This window comes from Carcharhinus amblyrhynchos, chromosome 2 (genome assembly GCF_965287045.1).
Source record: "Carcharhinus amblyrhynchos chromosome 2, sCarAmb.v2.hapA, whole genome shotgun sequence".
Taxonomy (NCBI): domain Eukaryota; kingdom Metazoa; phylum Chordata; class Chondrichthyes; order Carcharhiniformes; family Carcharhinidae; genus Carcharhinus; species Carcharhinus amblyrhynchos.
Genome location: NC_137325.1, coordinates 63,370,201 through 63,397,197, shown reverse-complemented (window position 1 = coordinate 63,397,197; position 26,997 = coordinate 63,370,201). Strand labels below are relative to the sequence as shown.

At 41.9% G+C, this 26,997-nt stretch overlaps 1 protein-coding gene across 1 annotated transcript in view; it reads right to left on the bottom strand.

The window, feature by feature from the left end:
- Positions 1-26,997, bottom strand: part of fam133b (family with sequence similarity 133 member B) — a 63,266-nt gene that overhangs the window by 9,122 nt on the left and 27,147 nt on the right. Inside the window, exons 5-9 of the mRNA XM_080216290.1 lie at positions 25,375-25,404; positions 25,167-25,235; positions 22,329-22,427; positions 22,194-22,244; positions 21,521-21,595 (exon numbers count right to left, since the gene is read on the bottom strand). Coding sequence (XP_080072416.1) covers positions 21,521-21,595; positions 22,194-22,244; positions 22,329-22,427; positions 25,167-25,235; positions 25,375-25,404 — 324 coding nt within the window. The remainder of the gene's footprint in view (positions 1-21,520; positions 21,596-22,193; positions 22,245-22,328; positions 22,428-25,166; positions 25,236-25,374; positions 25,405-26,997) is intronic.

The window sequence follows — 26,997 nt, the reverse complement described above, 5'->3', positions numbered from 1 at the left end:
TCTTCACTCAAAGGGTGGTGAATCTCTGGAATTCTCTGCCCGTTGAAGTGGTGGAGGCTGCCTCGCTAAATATTTTTAAGACGCGGGTTGATAGGTTTTTGATAAGCGAGGGGATTAAGGGTTATGGGGAGAGGGTGGGAATGTGGAACTGAGCCACGACAGATCAGCCATGATCTTATTGAATGGCGGGGCAGGCTCGAAGGGCTAGATGGCCTACTCCTGCTCCTATTTCTTATGTTCTTATATCCCAGACTCTGGGGTCACATGCCATACACTTCTGCTGCAGCAGGGTCAATTTCAATACTACCAGTCTTATAATTTTGCTTAGACAGTATCTTTAAACTCTGTAATCTTTATAGGATCAGCTCTATCACCTGTCCAAGTCACATGCCATCCTATGTTGAACATACTGTCTCAATTCTTGCATTCAATTATTGCTTCAAAGTTTTGGAATTAGCTATCTGATGGGGGTGGGGGGTTTAGTATAGAATTCTAATATGAGGCCCTTCATTTTAGTTTTACTATGAAGTAGGCTAGGTTAAGGTAATTATAAAGTGCCAAATTCGCAATGTGTCAACAAAATATTCAAATGTATTATAAACTGCAAAGATATTATAAACTGTACAACCACAAATTAACCAAGTATTATAAAGCTTAAGCTGTAATTTCTCTATATATTGTACGCCTTGGTCAACTTTGTTCTGAATGCAGCACGATGGGAAGCACTGTGGTAGACAGGCCAAATTCTGTTAATACAATGGAGCACAGAAAACAGCTTCTATTATCTGTTTTTGGATACACAAAAACAAGTTTAATCATAGGCCTCTTATTTAAGGGAGTAAATTTGTTCATAAGTAGAGAGTAGTCTCTCAAGCTGATAAAGAAGGCCCAGGTTCCAGCAAAAAAGTAACTCCTTTCACTAATTTAAAAAAAATTACAGATGTTGGTTATGGCCTTGGTTATTGGTAATGACATGGGTTAGGTTTCCTAGTTAAAGGGGAAGGAATCTACATGGGCAATAAGCTACAGATCTCCTACAGAGCAGAGCCAAAAGCTGAGTGGGTAGAAGGAGCATTTGCAGAGAGGTTATGCTTAAACATAGTGGGGACAGACCCTCGGACACTCCAATGTGGTAGAGTGCAAAAGTCACGTAACTCGAGAAGCGTCAAGGGGCTACACTGTGCGTATAGGGAACTCACAGGGATGGGTTCCAGAGACACAGACCATAATTTTGTGATCCATGGTTATTTTCAAGAATAGGAATCCGAGATTTGAGCTCTGCCATGTTGGGAAAGGAAAATCAATTTCAAAATGTTATGTTACGTCTGAAAAATTGTAAGGAGAGTTAACCATTTAGGCACACAGTTGATTTGATTTGTATTTGTCTGTGCTGGTTGCGGAGGCAAAGTTGTAGAAATAATTATTCATACAAATTTTGAGATAAATTGGGGAGACTAAGCAAGTGTAAAAGTTTTAATTTAGCAGGGATATTTAAGTAAATTAAATTTTGGATTAATATGCATCAAGCTTGTTGTTACTTTTGAAAATGTATTCTTGATAGAACTAACAATAAAAAGATAAATGGAAACAATTATTCCGGAGTGTTTGAAGTGATGATGTTAATCTGAGCAAATTTACTACGCTCCTGATGAAACAAGCAGAGAATTAACTCATTCCATCTCAGACAGGATATATCTCTGCTTTACAAGACGTGCAGTAGTTTTAAGATATAAAAATCAAAAATTTAACAGGAAGGAGAGTAGCATAAGGCAGAATGGGAGTGCATGTTTAATGATCAGAATTATTATACTGCCATAATGCATTCTAGTTAAAATGTGTCATAGATGCGCAAAGTAGTGAATCAACCACCAAATTGGAGGAGTAGTTTTGAATACAAAGCACGCCCTGTTGTAAATTTTGAATATGAGAAGATTGAAAACTGTATTAGATGCCAGATGGGCTACAAGGGAGAGCCTGCCTATAACATCAAATTGGCAGATTAATATAATTAGACAGGAGGGAAATAATTCAGTGGAATAAACGAGGAAGGAAAATGAACAGGGTAATAAACGATATGTTATAGAGGAGTGGATAGTAAACAGAGGAAAACAGAATCAAAAGCAATTCATTGGATAAAGAGAGCATTTAAAGAGATTCTAAGTAGAGGCGATAGCTCTGGATGAAAGAACAAAGTTTTCTTAAAGGAAAGGAGATAAGATAAACACTAATGGACAGCTGAAAACCCACAACACTCTTTTCTGAGTTTGGGATGATTCAGATGTAAAACAAAAATGTACTGTAAGCAAGTTACCTTAATAAAATGATGTTATTTAAGATAAGAACAAACAATTAAAATAAGTTATGGCCTGGAATCAAATTCAAAGATTTGATCTCTATTTCAAAGATACTATTAGGTTATACAATTTGGGAAAAAAAGTTTCCAGAGGACCAGGGGAACGTTATTTGTGTACAAAAACAAATTTAAAAAACCCCAAAAAATCTAATATATCATCACAGAAGAAAAAAATCGTGCTGCCCTCCCCCTATCTTAAATTATTCCTGGGTGGGGGGGCAGTGGGGAGGGAAAGAACTACGCAACAAACTAAAGATCAGAAGATAGTAAGAAAGATAAACTCAACTGGGGAGGGGCGAGGGAGAGAAAGTGGGAGGGGCATAAGAACATAAGAAATAGGAGCAGGAGTAGGCCATCTAGCCCTTCGAGCCTGCCCCACCATTCAATAAGATCATGACTGATCTGAAGTGGATCAGTTCCACTTTCCCGCTCTCTCCCCATAACCCTTAATTCCCTTGTCTATCAAAAACCTATCTACTCGTGACTTAAATATATTTAGTGAGGTAACCTCCACCACTTCAACGGGCAGAGAATTCCAGAGATTCACCACCCTTTGAGTGAAGAAGTTCCTCCTCAACTCCGATCTAAACTGCACCCCCCTCCCTTATCTTGAGGCTGTGCCCTCTAGTCCTGCTATCCTTTCTAAGCAGGAAGAATCTCTCTACCTCTACCCTATCCATCCCTTTCATTATCTTATACGTCTCTATAAGATCCCCCCTCATCCTTCTAAACTCCAACGAGTAAAGACCCGGTCTATTTAGTCTCTCTTCATAGTCCAACCCCCTCATCTCCGGTATCAGCCTAGTGAACCTCCTCCAGTTGCAGTCTCACCAGTACCCTGTACAGTTGCAGCAAGACCTCCCTACTTTTATATTCTATCCCCCTCGCTATAAAGGCTAGCATTCCATTCGCCTTCTTGATAACCTGCTGCACCTGCAGACTGGGTTTTTGCAATTCATGCACAAGGACCCCCAGGTCCCTCTGCACCGTAGCATGCTGCAGCTTTTCGTCCTTCAAATAGTAAACCCTCCTACTATTATTTCCGCCAAAGTGGATAACCTCACAAGTCATTTCAAATCTGTGCCCTCACGTTCTTGATCCTTTTACGAACGGGAACAATTTCCCACTGTCTACTCCGTCCAACACCCTCATGATTTTGAGCATCTCTATCAAATCTCCTTCTAGCATTCTCTTCTCCAAGAAGAACAGTCCCAACCTCTCCAATCTATCCTCATAACTGAAGGTTCCCTGGAACAATTCTTGTAAACCTCTTCTGAGCTCTCGCCAATGTGTTCACATCTTATGGTGTGGTGCCTAGAACTGAACACAATATTCCAGCTGTGGTTTAATTAGCATCTTGTATAAATCCTTCACAACCTCTTTGCTTTTGTACTCTATGCCCCTGTTAATAAAGCCCAGAATACTATATCTTTTATTAACTGCTGTTTCCACCTATCGTGCTACTTTCAACAATGACCTTCGCAAATGTACACCCAGGTCCTTCGGCTCCTGCAGCCCTTTAAGAATTTGATAATTGTCTCCCATGTCCTTTTACCAAAAATGAATCATCTCAGACTTCTCCACATTGAACTTCCTCTGCCACTTTTCTGCCCACTCCACCAACTTGTCTACATCCTTTTCAAGTTTTACACTGTCCTCTTCACAGTCTACAATCATTCCAAGTTTTGTATCATCTGGAAACTTTGAAATTATCCCCACCACACCAAAATCTAAATAATTAAAATGTCAGAAAAATCAACGGTCTGAGGAGAACACAACTACAAACATTCCTCCAGGCTGAAAAGTATCATTGACCATTACTCTCTGCTATTGTCCATCTTATTCAATGAGCTATAATTTTCTCAGTATGGTACGATATCAAATGCCTCGTAAATGTCCAAGTACACCACGTCAACAGCATTACCCTCATTCATGTTTTCTGTTACCTCTTCAAAAAACTTCACCACGTTAGTTAAACACACAATTTTCCTTGAGAAACCCATGCTTGCTCTTATGAGCATAAGAACATAAGAAATAGGAGCAGGAGTAGGCCATCTAACCCTTCGAGCCTGCCCCGCCATTCAATAAGATCATGGCTGATCTGATCCGCTTTCTCTTCATAACCTTAATTCCCTTGTCTATCAAAAACCTATCTACCCGTGACTTAAATATATTTAGCGAGGTAGCCTCCACCACTTCAATGGGCAGAGAATTCCAGAAATTCACCACCCTTTGAGTGAAGAAGTTCCTCCTCAACTCTGATCTAAACTGCAACACCCCCCCCCCCCCCCCTTATCTTGAGACCGTGCCCTCTAGTTCTGCTATCCTTTCTAAGCGGGAAGAATCTCTCCACCTCTACCCTATCCATCCCCTTCATTATCTTATACGTCTCTATAAGATCCCCCCCTCATCCTTCTAAACTCCAACGAGTACAGACCCAGTCTATTTAGTCTCTCTTCATAGTCCAACCCCCTCATCTCCGGTATCAGCCTACTGAACCTCCTCTGCACTCCCTCCAAGGCCAATATATCCCTCCTCAAGTGCGGCGACTAAAGCTGCACACAGTACTCCAGTTGCGGCCTCACCAGTACCCTGTACAGTTGCAGCAAGACCTCCCTACTTTTATATTCTATCCCCCTCACTATAAAGGCCAACATTCCATTAGGCTTCTTGATCACCTGCTGCACCTGCAGACTGGGTTTTTGCGACTCGTGCACAAGGACTCCCAGGTCCCTCTGCACCGTAGCATGCTGCAGCTTTTCGCCCTTTAAATATAATCCCTCCTACTATTGTTTCTGCCAAAGTGGATAACCTCACACTTGCTAACATTATTCTCCATCTGCCAGGTCCTCACCCACTCGCTTAGTCTATCCAGATCCCTCTGCAGGCTTTCCACACCCTCCACACAATTTGCTTTTCCACTCATCTTTGTGTCATCAGCAAATTTCGTCACCCTACACTCAGCCCCCTCCTCCAGATCATCTATATAAATGGTAAATAGCTGAGGCCCTAGCACCGATCCCTGCGGCACACCACTAGTCACCAACCGCCAATCAGAATAGCACCCATTGATACCAACTCTCTGCTTCCTATTAGACAACCAATCCTCTATCCACGCTAACACCTTACTCCCAAGTCCAACCTTAACCTTCTGTAGCAAGGGAGAGAAAGGGGGCACAGAAAGTGCAGGAAGAGCAAACGGGAGGAGGGAATGGAAAGAGGTAGAGAAAATTTTCATCGGAGAAAGGGTAAGACAAGTATTGAACACTTTTTTAACTATTGTAGGAATTCTGTGGAAGACTATGCCCAGGTGGTAATGCCCTTACAGGACTTGGTAAAGGCAGGAAGGGCTAGTCAGGAAAAGATTGAATGGGGAGATGAGGTGGTACAGGCTTTCTCGGATTTGAAGCTTGCTTTTGTGATAGCCCCAGCTTTGGTCACCAAACCATTGCACATTTTCTGTGAGGAAAATAATGGAATACAGGCAGCTGTAGTTGCTCAGCAGCATGGAGTCAGATTGACACTGATTGGGCGTTACTCTGCTCAGTTACCTAGTTGCCAGAGGGATGTATCAATGTGTGGGGGCACTAGCTTGCACCTTGTGGCTGTCAAGTGTTGGAGCCCTTCACCTTGATGGGAAAAATAATCTTCCATAGCCTGCATACGCAGGAATTTACTCCAGGCAGCCAGTGTTCCTTTTGAAGCAGCAGTAATAAAAGTTCAAGCTCACAGGAAAATTGAGAATAAAGTACAGCAAGGGAAAGGAACCAGAGGAGGTGCACAAAAATGTTCCCTGGAATGGAGAGCTTGTGGTGTGAGGAATGGTTGAGGATTCTGGGTCTGTACTCAGAGTTTAGAAGGATGAGGAGGGATCTTATTGAAATTTACAGGATACTGCGAGCCCTGGATAGAGTGGACATGGACAGCATATTTTCACAAATAGGAAAAACTAGAACCAAAGAGCACAACCTCGGGCTAAAAGGACGATCCTTTAAAACAGAGATGAGAATGAATTTCTTCAGCCAGAGAATGGTGAATCTGTGGAACTCTTTGCCGCAGAAGGCTGTGGAGATCAGGTCATTGAGTGTCTTTAAGATAGAGATAGAGTTGTTCTTGATTAATAAAGGGGTCAGGGGTTATGGGGAACAGGCAGAAGAATGGGAATGGAAAAAAAAAATCAGCCATGCTTGAATGGTAAAGCAGGCCTGATTGGTAAAATGATAAGACCATAAGACATAAGAGCAGAATTAGGGCAATCAGGCAGCGAAGGCCTTGGTTAATCAGGATTTGGGGGGGACACAGCCTGTAGGGTTAGCAGCTGTAACAGTTGAGGACAGTCCAGATATTGATGCAAAAGAAGTTCAGGAACAAGCAAATGAAGAAGGGAGCATTGGAAAAAAAGAGATAAGAGGGCGGAAAGGTCACAATGGAATATGGAGGAGAGAAGAGAAAATAATAGTTCCTAAATATAGCATTCATTGCTGAAGATTTATCACGGAATAGCATACACGGGCAGGGACAAAATGCTCAATTTTTTGAAGAGATATTAATATGGTCAGAGGTGTCTGCAGTGCATCCTAGTGGTGCCAGGACATCCTTGCAAGATTAAAATGGGAAATCAACCCTGACCCTGGGGGAATTTATAAATGGATGTTACAGAGAAAGTGTACTGTTTAGTAATTGTAGACCAGTTTACTCGATGGGTTGAAGCATTGCCAGGCAAAGATGCCACAGCTACAACAGTAGGTGTTATATTAGCAAAATGAGAATTCCCAGATGGGGAATCCCTTATCAGAATCCAGCTGAAGAGGTAACTAATTTCACAGGGAGAGTTTTGAAAGAGGTCTGTCATATGTTAGGAATATAGCAGAGGTTTCACATACCATATCACCCTCAGAGTTGAGGGATGGAGGACAGGCTGAATTGAATATGGACGGATCTAACAGACCATCTACATTTTCTCAAAAAGCAGGTGATCACAGAACAGCAGCACAGCGATTAGATTAAATTGGAAGGAGAAAGTACTCCTAAATTGACTTCACCGAAAGCTAAGGTAGTGGTGAAACTAATGACAGACAAAAAGGGGCTAGGAATGGTCTTTTGATGTAGTGGTTATAGGGCAGACATGTGCTCTAATTGATGAGAAGTGCGGCCCAAGATGGAGACACTGGACTCAGTAAAAGTTGAGTGGTAAGCCCTAAGATAGCGAACCTGATCCAGCGACTGAATGATTTAATAGTAGAAGTAGAGACAATCTAATTAAATTGAATTTATTCTGATTGCTAAATTTAAGGTTGCGAGGCCATCTGGATTCTGTTACTGATTATGTGCACAGAAGATCACTGACCTGCTACAGCTGCAATCAAGGAACAGCTCCAATTAAGATTAACCCCCAATTGGGACATCCCCCAATGCAGAACCAAGTCAAGTCGCGAGCACATGCATTTGTGCGGTGATTGTGCAAGTTTTGTAAACAAGCTGTATTATTACCCAACATTGATCAACCATTGTGTTTGATTGTACGACAAAAGTTGTAGAGACTGCTGTAATGAATGCACATGATTATTCTTTTTAGTATTGAATGTACACATTTGGACTCAGGTAGGATGAGCAATTGAGCGAGGTCCTTCAGGTGTTCCCCTTGGGAGGTACATGCTAATACTTACTTGTATATGGCACACACATGCTAGTTTGACTAGTCAGGCAAAGTGTTGGGTACGTTCGCACAATCCCACACATGAAGGAGGGGGAAAATCAGGAGAGAGATAAGGAAAGAATTTCTTAACAGTGAGTCCTGTGCAGGGAAGTTAGGTCATAGAGGAACCAGCTCCTAGTTTAGTTTTAAAACAGCCAACACCAAAACCAAAAGGGATATATTGTGCTAGAAACATCGAAGGCCAAGGGGAAAACTTAGGCATGAGTGAATGTGACATGATAGATCGAGCCACTTGGCTATGCCCGAGTCCGCTGAGTAATAACCAATTTTGCAATATTTCTTATTGCTTTATAGGTGGCAACATTTATCCAACTCTCAATGGAGCATATTGGATTTGTGGGGATAGGGCATATACTTGACTCCACTGGATGGAAGGAGTCGTGTTACCTTGGATATGTAATCCCATACATATATCACATTCCTAAACTCCCTCCCCTGCCAAGACATCAATGAGCTCTTACAGAAACAAAATGGTTCTTTGGCATATTGTTTCCCCAATATGGAGTAGCTAAAGCAATGTGTGAAATTCTGGTTCTCCGTTCCACTTTGGAACGAGTTGTCAATGATATAGCAACTGCCCTTACAAAGGTTAATAATGAGATGGTAGTCTTGCGCTTTGTGGTACTTCAACATAGATTGGCATTGGATTATGTCATGGTGGCAAGGGATGGGACTTGTGCAGTGATTGGATTAGAGTGTTACACGTACACACCAGACAGTTCAGAAAATATAACTAATCTGGTCAATCATATCAGGAAAGAGGTAGAGAAACTCAAAAGACCCTGAACCATTTACCTTAAGGTGGTTGGCTCACAGGGTAGCTGGGCTCCTTGGGAACATCAATCCTACAAGGAATTGCAATATTATTCATGGTGATTGTTAAATGTGCCTATGCAAGGTTGTCCAAGTCTACAGAAGGGATGGTACCAGTAAAGGCAGTTAAGTTGAGCAAGCAAGGATACAAAGGGACTAGGTCTCACAGGACACAGGAACAAGTATTGTGACACTTCTATTTAGTGACCTGATCTTGGATTATAGCCAAGGGCCAAAAGCAGGAACTGACTTTGAGGGAGAGGGAGAGGGAGAGGGAGAGGGGGAGGGGGAGGGGGAGGGGGAGGGAGAGGGGGAGGGAGAGGGGGAGGGGGAGGGGGAGGGGGAGGGGGAGGGGGAGGGGGAGGGGGAGGGGGAGGGGGAGGGGGAGGGGGTATATAGAATTCTCATATGAGGCCCTTCATTTTAATTTTACTATAATAAGTAGGCTAGATTAAAGTAATTATATATATTAGTAAGGATTCATAATGTGCCTGGAACAAAATATACAAAGGTATTATAAACTGTACAACCACAAATTAACCAAGTATTATAAGCTTAAGCTGTAATTTCAATACATATGTATTGTGCGCCTTGGCCAACTTCATTCTGAATGCACCATGATGGGAAACAGTGGTAGACAAGCCAAATTCTGTTAATGCAATGGAGCACAGAAACAGCTTCGGTTATATTTTTGGATACACGAAAACAAGTTTAATCATAGGCCTGTTACTTAAGGGAATAGATTCGTTCATGGGTAGTGAGGCTGGAGCAGTCTCTCAAGCTGATAAAGGAGGCCCAGGTTCCAATAAAAGAGTAACTCCATTCACCAATTAAAAATCACAGATGTTGGCTATGGCCTTGGTTATTGGTAATGACGTGGGTTAGGGTTCCTAGGTAAAGGGGAAGGAACCTACATGAGCAATAAATTAATAAGCTCCTATTCCTGTTGACAGGTGGAATTTTATTGGCGATGGTAATAGTGTTGAATATTGTGATTGGGCCCTCCACTTTTGATTGGGGAGACATGTTGAAACGTTCAGAATAATATAATTTTACTGTATCTCTCCTGATGCATGCATTAGCAAAAAAATTCCTTTTCTTTCTTTGACTATATTATGTCTTTCGCTGTCGCTGTATTGTTTGAGTGAAGTTCAACAAGTACAGAGCACCCCAGGGGAACACCTTCAGAAAATTCCTTACACTAACAGCATAATAGGGACTCTCATCACAGGTATTGTGTAATTCAAGCAGGCAACTCATTATCATCTTAGAGAAATGGAGGATGAAAACAAAATGTGGCCACATCTGATGAATAAATGTTATCACACCAAATAGATGATATTTAAGTAACTTAAGAGCTACAAGCACATTAAAAATTAGAAATGGATGATCTTGTTTATAAATCATAGAGATAATAATAATAATAATAATAATAATAATAATAATAATAAGTCTGCTGGAGCAGACGAGTGAAGGAGCAGAGAGACAGCTAAGATTTTACCTGTTAAAAACCAGTTTAAAATAAGTTTAAAGCACTTTGTTCTTTGTAGAACTGTTTAAAGCATTTATTTATTGTATTTACTGCTTTAAGAATTCTGAGGGAGTGGTTAGCAGGCAGTTGTGGTTCATCTGATTTAAATATCAACTGACCACAAGGTGAAGCCTTCCCTTGTTTGCTGGAGCAGACGAGTGAAGGAGCAGAGAGACAGCTAAGATTTTACCTGTTAAAAACCAGTTTAAAATAAGTTTAAAGCACTTTGTTCTTTGTAGAACTGTTTAAAGCATTTATTTATTGTATTTACTGCTTTAAGAATTCTGAGGGAGTGGTTAGCAGGCAGTTGTGGGCCATCAGATTTAAATCAGCGCCAGGTTTAAAAGGAGGCCTGGTGTAGACAGTGGGCAGCGTCTGAGCGGGCAGCGGAGTGAGAGGGAAGCAGAGTGAACTACTAGGGCTTAATATCAAAAAGGGCTGGAAAGAAAAAAGGCCAGGTGAGTTCGTTTGAAAAACAAAAAAAACCAAAAAAACAAAAAAAAAAAAATTTTTTCCAAAACTACTACAGTAAATAATGGAGGGGCATGTGATGTGTGGTTTCTGTATGATGTGGGAACTGGTGGACCCTAGGGTTCATCCCAGTGACCATGTCTGCAGTAAGTGCAGGTTGCTGGAGGAGCTCCAGCTCAGGGTAAATGAGCTGGCCTCTGAGCTACAGACACTGAGGCTCATCAAGGGGAGAGAGGGTGCAATTGTCAATTGGGTGCAAGTGACATCCACCCCCCCTAGACTGGCTAACTCTAAGGGTCAGGGACAAGAGGGGGCTACTGGGAAGAGGAAGGGGGGTGAGGAGCGGAGGCCTCAGCCTCTTAATCTGCATAACAGGTTTGAGGTTCTTGCTTCCAAGTTGGACGAGAACGAGGCAGGTGAGGTTGGTGAGCAAGCTGCACACGGTACAGTGCTGCAGCAGGACATAGGCAAAGAGAAAAGGAAAAGGAACGTAGTAATGATTGGGGATAGTGGGGTGAAGGGTATTGACACTGTCCTTTGTCACAATGACAAAGTGCACAGAAGGGTGTGTTGTCTGCCTGGTGCTCGGGTACGGGATGTCGCAGCTGGGCTGCAGAGGAACCTGGAGTGGGAGGGTGAGAATCCGGTCGTTGTGGTACATGTGGGTGCCGGCGACGTAAGCAAAATGCAGACTGAGGATCTGGGGAGGGAGTATGAAAAGCTTGGAATGGAATTAAAATGTAGAACCGACAAGGTGGTTATCTCTGGGCTACTGCCTGAACCGTGTGCAGATGGGCGTAGGGTTGACAGGATTAAGGAAGTGAATGGGTGGCTCAGGGATTGGTGTGGGAGGAATGGGTTTGAATTTATGGGGCATTGGCACCAGTATTGGGGTAGGTGGGACATGTTCGGGAGGGATGGGGTTGGTCTGAACCGTGCTGGGACCAGAGTGCTGGCGAATCGAGTAAAGAGGACTGTAGACAGGGCTTTAAACTAATTATGGGGGGGGGAGGGTGTGAGGGTAGGTGACCTTACAAGGTCTAAAGTTAAGGAGAGTGTACATGTAAGGGAAGAGGCCGAGGATGTCCCAATAATAGAGGGAGTAGGGGGCGTGAGTATAGTTGGTGGCGTTGCGGCAAATAGGGTCCAGGTGAAGGCTGGGATGAAAGCACTTTATCTGAATGCACAAAGCATTCGGAATAAAGTGGATGAGCTGATGGCGCAGATCGACACAAATGGATACGATCTGGTGGCCATTACAGAGACGTGGCTGCAGAGTGACAGGGACTGGGAGCTGAATGTACAGGGCTATCAAGTGTTTAGGAAGGATAGACAGGAGGGAAAAGGGGGGGGGCATAGCTCTGCTGATTAAGGATAGCATCACGGTGGTAGCAAGGGATGATATTGGAGCCAAGGAGCAGAGGGTGGAATCGTTGTGGGTGGAGATTAGGAACAGCAAAGGGAGGAAGACGCTGGTGGGTGTCGTCTATAGGCCCCCGAATAATGATCTGGAGATGGGGCGGGCTGTTAACGCGCAAATAAGTGCGGCGTGCAGGAATGGGACGGCCGTAGTTATGGGGGATTTCAATCTGCATATTGATTGGTCGACCCATGTTGGACGTGGGGGGCTCGAGGAAGAGTTCTTGGAATGCTGCCGGGATAGTTTCCTCGAACAGTGTGTGTTGGAGCCGACGAGGGAGCGAGCTATCTTGGATCTGGTGCTATGTAATGAAACTGGTAGAATTAGGGACCTTGTGGTGAAGGATCCTCTTGGGGAGAGTGATCATTGTATGGTGGAGTTTCTGGTGCAGATGGAGGAGGAGAAAGTGGGTTCCCGGACACGCGTCCTTTGTTTGAATAGAGGGAAATACGGTAGGATGAGAGAAGAATTGGCGAATGTGGACTGGGAGAGCGCGTTGGAGGGAGGGTCTGTTAAGGAGCAGTGGAGGATCTTTAAGGAGATCTTTCTTGGTGCTCAACGGAAATTTATTCCGATGGTCAAAAAGGATAGTAAGAGGAGAGGTAATAAGCCGTGGATAACGAAGGAGGTGAAGGAAAGTGTTAAACTAAAAGCGGAGGAATTTAGAGTAGCTAAGAGTAGTGGGCGAGAAGAGGATTGGGAGAGGTTTAAATGTCAACAAAGATTGACAAAGAAGTTGATAAGGAAGGGTAGGAGAAACTATGAAGCTGGGCTAGCGCTTAATATAAAAGAGGATAGCAAGAGTTTTTATAAATATATAAAAAGGAAGAGGCTGGCTAGGGTGAATGTTGGTCCTTTAGAGGATGAGAAAGGGGACCTAGTGGTAGGGGATGGGGATATGGCTAAGGTATTGAATAACTTTTTTGTTTCTGTCTTCAAGGAGGAGGACGTGAATAATTTGCCGGGTGTTAGCGATAGAAAGGTGGTAGGACTGGAGGGTCTTAATGACATTACTGTTACTAGAAAGGCGGTGCTCGACAGACTGGAGGGGCTGATTGTGGACAAGTCCCCAGGACCGGATGGAATGCATCCGAGGGTTCTGAAAGAAATGGCGGAGGTGATAGTGGATGCCTTGGTGGTTATTTTCCAAATGTCGCTGGATTCCGGGGAAGTGCCGGATGATTGGAAAACGGCTAATGTTACGCCGTTGTTTAAGAAGGGTGCCAGGCAAAAGGCGGGGAATTATAGGCCGGTTAGTTTAACATCTGTGGTAGGTAAAATGTTAGAATCTGTCATTAAGGAGGAAATTGCGAGGCATCTTGAAGGGAATTGCTTGATAGAGCAGACGCAGCACGGTTTCATTAAAGGGAAGTCGTGTCTGACAAATTTACTGGAGTTCTATGAGGATGTGTCTAGGGCGGTGGATAGAGGAGAGCCGGTGGATGTGGTCTTTCTAGATTTTCAGAAAGCGTTTGACAAAGTGCCTCACAAGAGGTTATTGCAGAAGGTCGAGGGACATGGAGTTGGGGGTAGGGTGTTAGCGTGGATAGAGGATTGGTTGTCAAATAGGAGGCAGAGAGTGGGGGTCAACGGGTGCTATTCGGATTGGCGGATGGTGACTAGTGGAGTGCCCCAGGGGTCGGTGCTGGGACCTCAGCTTTTTACCATTTATATAGATGATCTGGAGGAGGGAACCGAGTGTAGAGTGTCGAAATTTGCTGATGATACCAAGATTGGGGGAACGGCAAATTGTGCGGAGGGTGTGGAGAGTCTGCAGAAGGATCTAGATAGGCTGGGCGAATGGGCCAGGAAATGGCAAATGGAATTTAATGTTGGCAAGTGTGAGGTGGTCCACTTTGGTAGGAAAAATGGTAGGAAGGACTATTACTTACGAGGCGAAAAACTGCAGCAGGCGACGGTGCAGAGGGACCTCGGGGTCCTTGTGCATGAGTCGCAAAAATCCAGCTTGCAGGTGCAGCAGGTGGTCAGGAAGGCGAATGGGATGCTGGCCTTCATAGCGAAGGGGATTGAATATAAAAGTAGGGAGGTCTTGCTGCAGCTGTATAGGGCATTGGTGAGGCCGCAACTGGAGTACTGTGTGCATTTTTGGGCGCCGCACCTGCGCAAAGATATTTTGGCCTTGGAGGGAGTGCAGAGGAGGTTTACTAGGCTGATACCGGAGTTGAGGGGGTTGAGCTATGAGGAGAGGCTGAATAAACTGGGCTTGTACTCGTTAGAGTTTAGAAGAATGAGAGGAGATCTCATTGAGACGTATAAGATGATCAATGGGATGGATAGGATAGAGGTGGAAAGACTCTTCCCGCTCAAAAAAGACAATAGGACTAGGGGGCACAGCCTCAAGATAAAAGGGGGGCGGTTTAGAACGGAGTTGAGGAGGAACTTCTTCACTCAAAGGGTGGTGAATCTCTGGAATTCTCTGCCTGTTGAAGTGGTGGAGGCTGCCTCGCTAAATATTTTTAAGACGCGGGTTGATGGGTTTTTGATAGGAGAGGGGATTAAGGGTTATGGGGAGAAAGCGGGAAAGTGGAACTGAGCAGCGACAGATCAGCCATGATCTTATTGAATGGCGGGGCAGGCTCGAAGGGCTGGATGGCCTACTCCTGCTCCTATTTCTTATGTTCTTATGTTCTTATATGCAGGTGCAACAAGCAATTAGAAAGACAAATAGTATTTATTGCAAAGGGATGAGAGTATAGGGGCAAGGAAGTTTTGCTGCAATTGTATATAAGCTTGGTGAGACCACACTTGGAGTATTGTGTACAGTTTTAGTCTCCTTATCCAAGGAAGGATATACCAGCCACAGGCACAGCGCAACAAAGTTGCCAGACTAATTCCTGGGATGGTGGGATTGTTGCACCAGGAAGGATTGAGCAGACTGGGCCTGTATTCCCTAGAGTTTAGAAGAATGAGAGGTGATCTCACTGAAGTGTGCAAAATTCTCACAGGATGATGCAAGAAGATGTCTCCCCTGGTTGATCTAGAACCAGGGAACAGTTAATTGTTCCAAGTCTCCTATGCTCCAGGGAAAAAAAATTCCAGTCTATCCAGCCTCTCCTTATAATGCAAACCATCAAATCCCAGCAGCATCCTAGTAAATCTTTTGCACTCTTTCTATAATATAGTGACCAGAACAGTACACAGTATTCCAAATAACAAACCAGGGAACACAGCCCCAGAATTAAATGTAGATCATTTAGGAATGAGATGAGGAGGAATTTCTTCAGTTAGAAGGTGGTAAGTCTTTGGAATTCTCTACCACAGCTGCTGTGGAGGCTCAAGCCATTGAATATATTCAAAGCAGAGGTTAATGGATTTCCACATACCAGTGACATCAAGGAATACTGGGATAGTGCAGAAAGATGGCGTTTAACTAGATCAGATACAATTAAGTTAAATGGTACAGAAGGCTCGAGGGGCCAAATGGCTTTCCTTATTCCAAACTGGTGAGGATAGGCAACCTATGGATGGATAAAATTAGGTAATAGGCTTAGGATGGGATAGTGAAAAAACAGAAGTGTGCTTTGTGGATAAATGAAAATAAAAATTTAAATCAAGGTGTTTTAAAAAAGCTAAAAAGAATGCCAGAGCAGCTTTTGCCCGAGTTAGGAGGGCCAGAATTAACAGGAATTGAGAGGTGCGACGGTCACTCCTTGGTTCTGATTTACTGCTGTTCTACTTTGAGCTAATCAAAGAGCAAAATGTGACAACTTTGTACAGCACATCTGCGTTCAGGTTCAAGGATGTCAAATAAGTGATTAGCTCTTTACTGCACGTCAGAAAGGTAACCTTTATATTAGCTTTATATTTTGTATTTTTAGCTATTCCTTTTTCTGTTTATGGGTTCTTTTGAATTTATTTTTTGTCAGAAAGCAACTAATGCAGCGTGCTTAACAAATAGGGTCACTGAGATTAAAGGTGGCTGATGGGGGGCAGCAAGAGACTATATGAGGAATTAATCATACTTTTTTTTTCCCCCTGAAGGATATTGGGAATATTTGAGTTTTGCTTTAAGGTGACATTCTGGCAACATGAACAGTTTTCTGTGCCAGCTCACAAATGAGCAGATGATTGAATTCAGCTTCACAATTTTCCACGGCGGTGTGTGTGTGTGCGCGTGCGTGCACGTGTATGCACAGACCTTCCGAGTTACTAGTCAAAGATTTACAGCATGGAAACAATCCCTTTGGTGCAACTTGTTCATGCTCCCCAGTTCTTGACCATTAAACTAATCCCAATTGCCCACATTTCACCCATATTCCTCTCTACCAATTTTACCCATGTAACTGTCTAAATTCTTTTAATAAGACAAGATTGTACCTGCCTCTACTACCACCTCTGGTAACTCATTCCAAACACACTCAACCCTCTGAAAAAATCATCCCTCTGGACCCTTTTGTATCTTTCCCCTCTCACCTTAAATATATGCCCTCTAGTTTGACTCCCCTAACATTCAGAAAAGACATAGATAACGTAGATTGTTAATGCCCCTCATTATTTCATAGATCTTCAAGATAATCCCCAAGTCTCCTATGCTCCGGGGAAAAAAAATTCCAGTCTATCCAGCCTCTCCTTATAAAGCAAACCATCAAATCCCAGTGGCATCCTAGTAAATCTTCTGCACTCTTTCTACAATAGTGACCAGAACAGTACACAGTATTCCAAGTGTGGCCTTACCAATGTCTTGTACAACTTGAACAAGATGCCCCAATCCTGTATTCAGCGTTCTGACCAGTGGAACCAAGCACAATGAATGCCTTCTTCATAAGCCTGTCTATCTGAAACTCCACTTTCAAGGAGCAATGAACCTGTATCCCTAGATCAATAACTTTCCCCAAAACCCCACCTTTAACTGAGAAAGACCTGCCCTGGTTCAATCTACCCAAATGAATCACCTCACATTTACCTAAATTAAACTCCACCTGCAATTCTAGTTAACCTTCTCCTCTGTCCACTATGCACCAATTTTGGTCCCATCTGCAAACTTACTAACCATGCCTCCTAAATTCTCATCCAAATAATTATAAATAACAAATAACAGTGGGCCCAGCACCGACCTGAGGCACACTGCTGGTCATAGGCCTCCAGTTTGAAAAACAACCGTCTACAATGACCCTCTCTTCTGTCATCAAGCCAATTGGCTGCCTCACCCTGGATCCCATGAGATTTAACCTTATGTAACAACTTACATGTTGTACCTTATCAAAGCCCATATAGGCAACATCGACTGCACTGTCCTTATCTACCTTCTTGGTTACCCCTTCAAAAAAACTCAAATCAAATTCATAAGACATGATCTTCCACTTGCAAAGCCATGCTGACTGTCCCTAATCAATTCTTGCCTCTCTAAATGTCTGTGGATCCTGTCCCTCGTGATACCTTCTAACAACTTACCCAATACAGACATTAGGCTCACCGGCCTGTAGTTCCCAGGCTTCTCCATGCAGCCCGTCTTAAACAAAGGCACAACATTTGCCACCCTCCAATTTTCAGGCACCTCACGTGTGGCTGTCGATGATTAAAATATCTCTGCTAGGGGACCCACAATTTCCTCCCTAGCCTCTCACAACGTCCTGAGATACACTTCATCAGGTCCTGGCAATTTATCTACCTTGATGCACTTTAAGATATGTACACTCCTCTCCAAGGTTGCTAACACCCAGCCTTTCTCAACAGTAAATACTAATCAGAAATATTCACTTAGTATCTCACCCATCTTTTGTGGATCTGCACATAGATGACCTTGTTACATAGAACATAGAACAGTACAGCATAGTACAGGCCTTTCAGTCCTCAATGTTGTGTCAAGCTATGTCCGAACCCAAGATTGTTGATCCTGAAGAAGCCCTTTTCTTTTCTAAGTTACTCTTTTGCTCTTTATATATTTGTAGAAGTTCTTTGGATTCTCTGTTGCCTTATCTGCCACGGCAATCTTGTGTCCCCTTTTTGTCCTCCTGATTTCTTTCTTAACTCTTCTCCTATATCCTCTATCTTCGTCAATGGACCCACTTGATCCCAGCTGCTTGTGCATGTGATATGCCTGCTTCTAGTTGACCAGGGTTTCAATATCCCAAGTCATTCAGGGTTCCCCAATTCCCCTGCCCATCACTCTGAAAGGAATGTGCTTACCTTGAACCTTGGTTAACAATTTTGAAAGCCCCCCCACTTACCAGACATCCCTTTGCCTGCCAACAGACTCACCTGACAAAGTTCCTGTCTGATACCAATTTGCCACAATTTAGAATTTTAACTTTTGGGCCAGACCTATCATTCTCCATAGCTATATTAAAACTATTGGAATTATGGTCACTGGTCGCAAAGTGATCCCTCACTAACACTTCTGTCACCTCAATTCCTTATTTCCCAAGAGGGGGTCAAGTTTTGCCCTCTCTCTAGTCAGACCATCCACAAACTGAATGAGAAATTCCTTTTGAATATACTGAACAAATCTCTCTCCATTCAAACCTCTAATGCTATAGTTTTCCCAGTCAATGCTGGGAAAGTTAAAGTCCCCTAATTTTACCACCCTATTTTTCTTGGAGTTATTTGAAATCTCCTTACATATTTGTTCCTCAATTTCCTACTTACCATTTGAGGGCCTATAGTACAATTCTATTAAAGGGATGTCTCCTTTCTTATTTCTCAGTTCTACCCATATACAGTGGGTAAGCCCTCAGAAATATCCCCTATCATGACTGCTGTGATGTTCTCCCTCATAAACAGAACTCTCCCTTCCCTCCTTCTCCTGTTCTATCTCTATAACATTTGTACCCTGGAACCCTTAGCTATAACATCCTAGTTCCACATACCCATCCATGCACTGAGTTCATCTGCTTGTCAGGTCTCTTGCACTGAAATAAATGCAGTTTAAATCTGGACTTCCCTTGCTCTGTGCCCTGCTTTTGCCTGACCTGTCTAGTACTAGGATTACTGACACTGCCTTTACTATTTAACGTGCTCTCTTTAACCTTTGTGCTGTCCTCAACCTCTCTTCTTTCTCCCTACTGCTTTGGGTCCCACCCCCCTGCCAAACTAGTTCAAACCCTCCCGAGTAGCTCTAGCAATTCTCTCCACTAGGATATTAGTCCCCCTCCATTCAAGTCCCTCGTGAACAAAAGAAATCCATGAAATTCCTCAATTCCACGGGGCGACATGGTAGCACAGTGGTTAGCACTGCTGCTTCACAGCTCCAGGAAGCTGGGTTCGATTCCCGGCTTGGGTCACTGTTTGTGTGGAGTTTGCACATTCTTCTCACATCTGCATGGGTTTCCTCAGTGCTCTGGTTTCCTCCCACAGTCCAAAGATGTGCGGGTCAGATTGACTGGCTGTGCTAAAAATTGTCCCTTAGTATTCTGAGATGTGTAGGTTAGAGGGATTAATGGGTAAATATGTAGTGATAGGGGGGTAGGGAATGGATGAGATTGTGGTCAGTGCAGACTCGAAGGGCCAAATGGCTTCTTTCTGCACTGTAGGGTTTCTATGATTTCTATGAACAGGTCACCCTACCCCAGTAGAGATCCCAATCATCCACAAATCTAAATCGCTGCCCCCTGCACCAGCTCTCAAGCCACGCATTCATTTGCCTAATCTTCCTATTCCTACTCTCGCTAGCACATAGTCCAGTACCATAAGTATTATTATATCCTGGTCCAAACAATGAGCCAAGAATTTAATTAAATTGCAAACACAAGATTTTTACTATTCTGTACATTTGTACCATAATTGTGTTAATGATAGAGCACTTTTGGAAAGAGATAGTTCCCATACTCATGTAAAATTATCATCCACGTAGCACCTTCTGTACATGCCTATTCTGCAAGTGCTGAGATTGTCCAGTCAATAAATATACTGTTATGCATGTAACATCTATAAATGCACTCTGACAGCCATGTTTCTGAGCTTGGGCTGCCATTATAAATCGGTCAGCTTCACGTGCAATATTTTCAAAAACCAGAGTATTAAAACTCGACACACTTCTTACCTTAATACAGAAGAAAAATACACATTTCTCCCTCTCTTTAGCTCTGAAGAATCATATGGGCTCAAAACCTTAACTCTGTTTCTAGCACACAGATACTGCCACATGTGCTGAATTTTTCCAATATTTTCTGGTCAGACCCCTCATCTTAGCTGCAGTTTTCAATTTTGCTAACCATTTCAATGAATTTATTGAACAGACGGGAGTTTGGAAAGCTAGAGAAACAGGTTTTCTGGAGATAAGTATTAACATCATCTGACCTTATAATGTTCCTTTGATTTAATGCAATAGCTTGTGTGGAACAGATGTAACTCTTTTACTGAAATTTGTTTGCTTTAGTATGATTTCAGTCAATTGCTGGTGTAAAGGCTTTTCTTGGTTTCAACACAGTGCAACTTGGTTGTTGCTGGAACAGGTTGATGCAACAGTTATACTGCCACATAGGGGCACAAATCAGGTATTGTGGATAGCTGATCAAATTTATAAAGAACCAAACTGAGGATTTTCTGTTGGTTCGATATAAAATGGAATGAAAACATTGCATGTTTATAAACAAAGCATATATCACTAATAAGGAAATTAAAAGAAGAAGGACTCAAAATAGGCAAAGGAAATGTGTGCAACACAAAAATATTTGTCAAGAGATATTTACTTGAAATGGAGAAAAAGCACAATTGTATTAAAATGATGTAACTGCCATGATAACAAAAGTGAAAGTGGCCTTGTGAGTCACGATTGAGACAGGAAAAAGCCATTTGTGAACTTTGCTTGAAAATAGCTGTGCTGGTTGAGGAATTTTGTGGATTTCCTCATCACTACATTTCCATAATGCAGCATTTGATTCTATTTTTAACTGTCATAACCCTCCACCTCATTCCAATCCAAATCCAGCTCCATTGCAAACTGCAAATAAACATACCTCAGCTTTTTCACTCCATCCACATTCAGGCAGGTGAGGTGTATTTTGATAAGTCTCCAAATCAGATGGCAAATTTCTCTTCCATAAATGTTGTTAAATTTTAAAAAGTTATTTTGAAGCATTAAGAAAAGTGTAAGCGTGTCTGGCAAAGAATTCCAAATCACTCTTCAACAGAAGTGCAGCTGGATTCAATATCAACAAGATGCTTTATCAATTGAAACACAGAATCTTTCAAGTAGACAAAAATTATTAAAAATGAAACTATTAGTCTCCCAAATAAATTAGATGCCAATTCACTGACCTTATTCTCATCAGCCGAATCTGATTCATCCTCTGAAGATTTTTTCTGTGCAGGATCACGTTTCTTCTTTTTATCCTAATTGAACAGTGAATATAAAAGTGGAATGAATCTAAGCTGTTTATTCAGTAACTGGACAACAAACATTAAGCAACATTTGAAAGCACTTGTGCCAAACTTGTTCAAAGTCAAGTCATTCATATTGCAGTTAATAACTTCGGGCCACCCAGTGTTGTCTTCCATCATTGCCACTGCTCATATAAAAGTAATAACTGGGGTACTGGCAGGCAATGGGATATTATTTTTTGTACCTATTTCAGAAATGAAGATATTGGCCTGAACCAAAGCTTGATTATTGTAATGCAAGTTGGAATTTTAAAACAAAAGGAAAATGGATAAACAATTGGGTGATTTTTGCTTGCAAAGTCATAGCGTGGAATTTTACAGCCTTGCTTGGGCGAGATCACAAAATCCCACCAAAGGCCAATGGAAATTTCTGTTCTAGGAACCTCGCCCATCCCGATTTTACAGCGGGCAAGGCGATAAGAGTTTCTGCCATATAACATTTCCTGTCTTGGACGCAGCACAATTAGATGATTTTTTGGTATGGATTTGAATTCATTGCATGTTTAAGATGCATTTGAGATCAATGTTGTAATTAAACTATATTACTCACTCGTTCTTTTTCAGTTTCCTCCTTGATCTTTCTCTTTTTCTTTGTGGTTTCCTTAAGACAAATATACCAATAATTTTAAATGAACTTTAAAAAACTCTCACCCCTATTGAAATAAAACATGGTAAGTAATTCTACCTTATTATCCATGTCACAATCAGTTCGGGCATCATCTGAGGATTTTCTCACAGTACTATGCTTTCGCTTGCGCTTCTTCTTAACATGTTTCTTTTCGTCCTATAACAGATGTAACAATTTCTGTATTTTAATACCAGATTTATCATGAATCATTTTACTAATTGAATAGTTACCTTATGTCAATTATCTATATTAATACTTATGATCAGGCCAAAGGTTTAGTTCGCATAGCTCAAAGTGTAGCTAGATTTTGCAGAAATGTTTATTTTGTCACCCAAAGGATAGAAAAAAAATGGAATTGTATAATAAAAACAGCGCCATTTCAACTCAAACTTTAACACATTCTTTTTAAAACTTCAAATGCTATTTGCAAGTGAGGTCAGCATATAATAAAAAAACACTGCTTTATTTCAAAAATAATCTGTGGAATTGACTCAATCTTTACCCAGGAAAGTCCAGTTATTACATCAGATTGGAGCTCAATGCATCTTATTAGACAGTAGAGAGCTTCTTACAAAAAAAAGTGCTAATTTTGGAAAAAAATACAGAAATTCTTCATATGAAACGTCAGGGAATGAATTCAAGGCTCAACATTAAATATCTAGAAACTGCAGCTGCTCTGTTTATCACACCATAACCGTAACCAGTCCTTTCCCAATTATCTATATTAGGATTGCATTGCATCATGTCAGTTTACCTTTATCAATTATAAAACAGTGCATTTCAATATGAAACAGGGTAGGGAAAATAAGTATCAGAAAATTATTTACTTCCCTCATGCTAATCAAAAGGGGAGGCATACAGCCTGTTCCAAGATCTATGCTAACCCTATTCCAGTCACTAAGAAATGCATCAAATCATCTCACACATGGCTATTTTACCCCACCTTGTATTTCTATACTGGGACACAGCAAGAGCCCATGACTGATGGAGTTAAGTGCAAAGCTACAGTTCACTAGCTGATAACAATCTCTCAACACTGACAAAGAACAACTTTTAAAGGTTTAGCATTATTGCAATGGAAAATCAAGCCATAAATTCACGTTGAAGCAAAACAGTAAGATTAATTCTCCTAAGGAGATTCATTCTGCTTCGCTCCAGTCTCAGGTGCTCAAGTCTCAATTCAGGCTGCCTTCTATATACAGTATCATTGGTGCAAAGCCAAAATGCTTCATTTCAGCTGTGAATGAACTATTGAGTAAATTGAAAGTTCAGGTTTTGACTAGATTAACCCATCTTGCTACAACTAAAAATCCAATATTATTTCCCCATAGTGAATTAACTCCATTTAATTAATTTAGCTGCAGAGAAAACTCAAATTTGAATGAGAAAGGCAATGGCACTGGAATGTAATAAACTAAAATCATAAATGTAATTATTTCTCAGAATACCACAATGGGAATAAAGTTTTAATTTCTTGTTCAAATTTCTGACAAATTAATTTCATGTTCAGTTCTCCATAGACTAAGATTTTATCATCCCTGAATCATTTACAAATGAAGTGCATAAAGACAACTGCAATTCTTGGAGGATTGAAAAGGCAAAGGGAGTCTAAGTTGGGATATTTTTATTTAAAATACTCCATTCTACAGGGAACCAATTATACACTGAAAATGAAGTTTAAAAAAAGTTTAAAAACAAACAGGCATCAGCTCTTCTAAGGTGTATATTAGTCAGTGCAGTGGGGAACCTAGTGGTAGGCCTGAAAACTGTCAAGTTGGGTTTGCCTCCAGCTTGTGGGACCCCTAGCTGCATTTTTCCCGCTGTCTGAATAACTAATTAACTGCCAACAAATCTTCTATTCCATTAAAGGACAAAAGCCCATCTTCAAGCCCTGCCAGGCAAATGAAGGGCTGACAGCTCAGCAGCATCAATGGTCACCTCTGGGACTGCACCTAACAGAGAGGACGGCATAAGCAGGCTGCCTGCCCAGCCGGTAGGAGAGGTCTAGGGTCAGCCAGGAAGGCCCCAGTGAAGGACATGGAGGCTGCTTATGTCTAAGGTAGGGTGGATAACACGAGGGAAGACATTGTCATTTGGATGTTTCGAGTTGGACCACAGAATGTCCTAAATTCCAAGTAACATACCAAAGTTTACCAAGTGCTTTTCTCACATACAATGCCAGAAATAGTGGGAAGAGGCCTTTAATTGGCCTCTGGCAAGCAAGGCCTCCATCTTGCCACAAAAACTGAAAACGCTGGATAATCTGAGCAGGCCTAACAGCATCTGTGGAGAGATAACAGGGCCAGAGGGTCTGGATGACCCTTCTTCAGAGCTGAAGACAAGAGACCTCCATCTTTCCTGATATTGGTATAATGGCAGGACAGCAGGAAGACAACAGGCATTACACACCCCCCACCATTTCAAGGCTCCCCTCCCCACCTCTCAGCCCATCTCCGTAAAGTTGGTAAATTGCAGCCCTAGGTTTCTATAGTAACATCAAATGCAGGCAGCATCACTATGGTTCAAATAATGGCTTCACAGCCAGCAGCAAAAACCCTGTTTTCACATAAGCTCATTGTAAGGTGCTTAGCAACTCAAACCACAATCGGAATAGTTCCACAACTTTGTCAGGTTGTTCTGATCATGAACCCTATTTTCCTGCACTGCAGCTCCAGAAAATACAAGCACAATTGTCCCATCAAATTCATCAAACCAACCTGGGAGTGCGCCAGTAAAAAAAAGTTTAATAGAAATCAAATCCAATTTCCATATAATTCCAATTTTTAAATAAAATGTTGGGATGCTTTGAAAAGATACTCATGTTAAATTTTCATTTTTCCTTAGGATTTTAATATAATTTTGTGGTGGATTCAAAACTGTTGTAAAAAAACTCACCTTGTTGTCAGTGTCCGAAGAGCTGCTGGAAGAATCAGAGCTTGATGATGAGGAGGAAGATGAAGACGGCTTGACCAAACACAACAAAAGTACAGCTTGTGAGATTTATCATTCGTTTGATGTAAATTAGCAATTAAAAGCAAATAGGAATGAACTAAAGCAAATAAATTAGAATTTGAAGAAAAACTTTCTTTGAAAATTTGCTCACCCTACTTTTCTTCTTTTCCTTTCGTTTTTTCTAGGAAGAAAAACAAAATTACTGAATGCAACAAAGATCACGAGTACTGAAGTGCACCAAAATTTTCACCCATTTAAATGAATAGATGGAAAATCAGCTAGAAAAACAAGCAGCTGAATAGGTTTCTGCATGACATGTCCAACTAACCACACAAAATTAATACAGTAACGTCTTGTTTCCAAACTGCAGCCTGATGGCTTTAAAAAAAACCTTTAAGTTCCTTTCTTGACTCGTGCTGCAAGATTGTTTCATTCCACAGATAAACCTTGACAATCCATGATGCTTTCAGTGGGTCTTCGTGCACTTTTGAGATGGTCAGGCACCAGCAATGTGTCAAAGGTCATTACGGAAGCAAAAGTATATAATTGTTGCATCTACAATCTGCAGAATGACATGACTTCCGGTGCTTCTGACTCCACGTTAATTTGAACATTTGACATCTGGCACGAATAGCTACCAGGTGTAATGGGGACCAAATTTTGTGTAAACCCAACAGATTTCATAAGGTCCCTTCAGAAAGGAAGCTTGCCAAACTCACTCAGTTGACAAATGGGCATTTAGTACTCACTTCAACAGTACCTTCCAAATTCGTGATCTCTACCACCTAGGTCAAGGGCAGCAAATGCATGGGAACACCATCATCTATAAGTTTTGCTCCAAATCACACACCATCCTGACTTGAAAATGTATCATTGTTTCTTAACCGTTGCTGGGTCAAAATCCTAGAAGCCACTTCCTAACAGCAATGCTGATATAACTACACCACACAGGCTGCAGCTCACACCATTTCCTCGAGGGCAATTAGGAATAGGAATGAAATGCTAGTCTTGTCAATGCCTGACATCCCAAGAGTGGATACATTTTAAAAACACTTGTTAACAGGTTAGAAAATAGCTGGAAGACTGCTGGTTTTTAGCTAATGTCTAACACAATCCCTGCATTCACTTCCAAGGTTCTTGAACTTTAGCTCTACTAATCTGTCCTTGAGCTCCTTGGAGGACCACGAGTATGCACACACTAACAATCAGAAATTTTACATCAGCAGATTTCTCAGTTAGGAAACATAAACATGGTGAACTGCTGTGGATTATATGCAGCTGATAGACCCACAACCCACAAAACAAAATACAATCGGACAGGAGTGGTGGTGGTGGTGGTGGTGGTGGTGGTGGTGGGGGGGGGAACAGAGCAAACAAAACCTGGAAAATACTGTGGATGTGCGTAATCTTTAAAGATCACTTGTGTTTAGCAGCTTTAGATCATTAAGCAGTTCACTACTCTGCACTAAGCAACAGTCTAACATCATCTAGCTAGGCAAAAAGTGACAAATGTCATTGTAAAGCTTTAAATCATGTTAACAGCGAACCTCAGCTCAGCTTCTGAAGTTGCCCTATCTTTTAGTATATTATCATTCTAATAAAATATTTATCTCTCGGAACATGAGCACTTCTTTGTCTCGGGCACAGTTTAGTTCTTAATTTTGGACAGTTTGCAACGTGGACATGAAGAAAAAAATTAAGGTCGCGCAAACTAACTTTAATTAGGACCTTGCAGGAGATAGAATTTCACCCCCTCAGGTTTGGATGCAAGCAC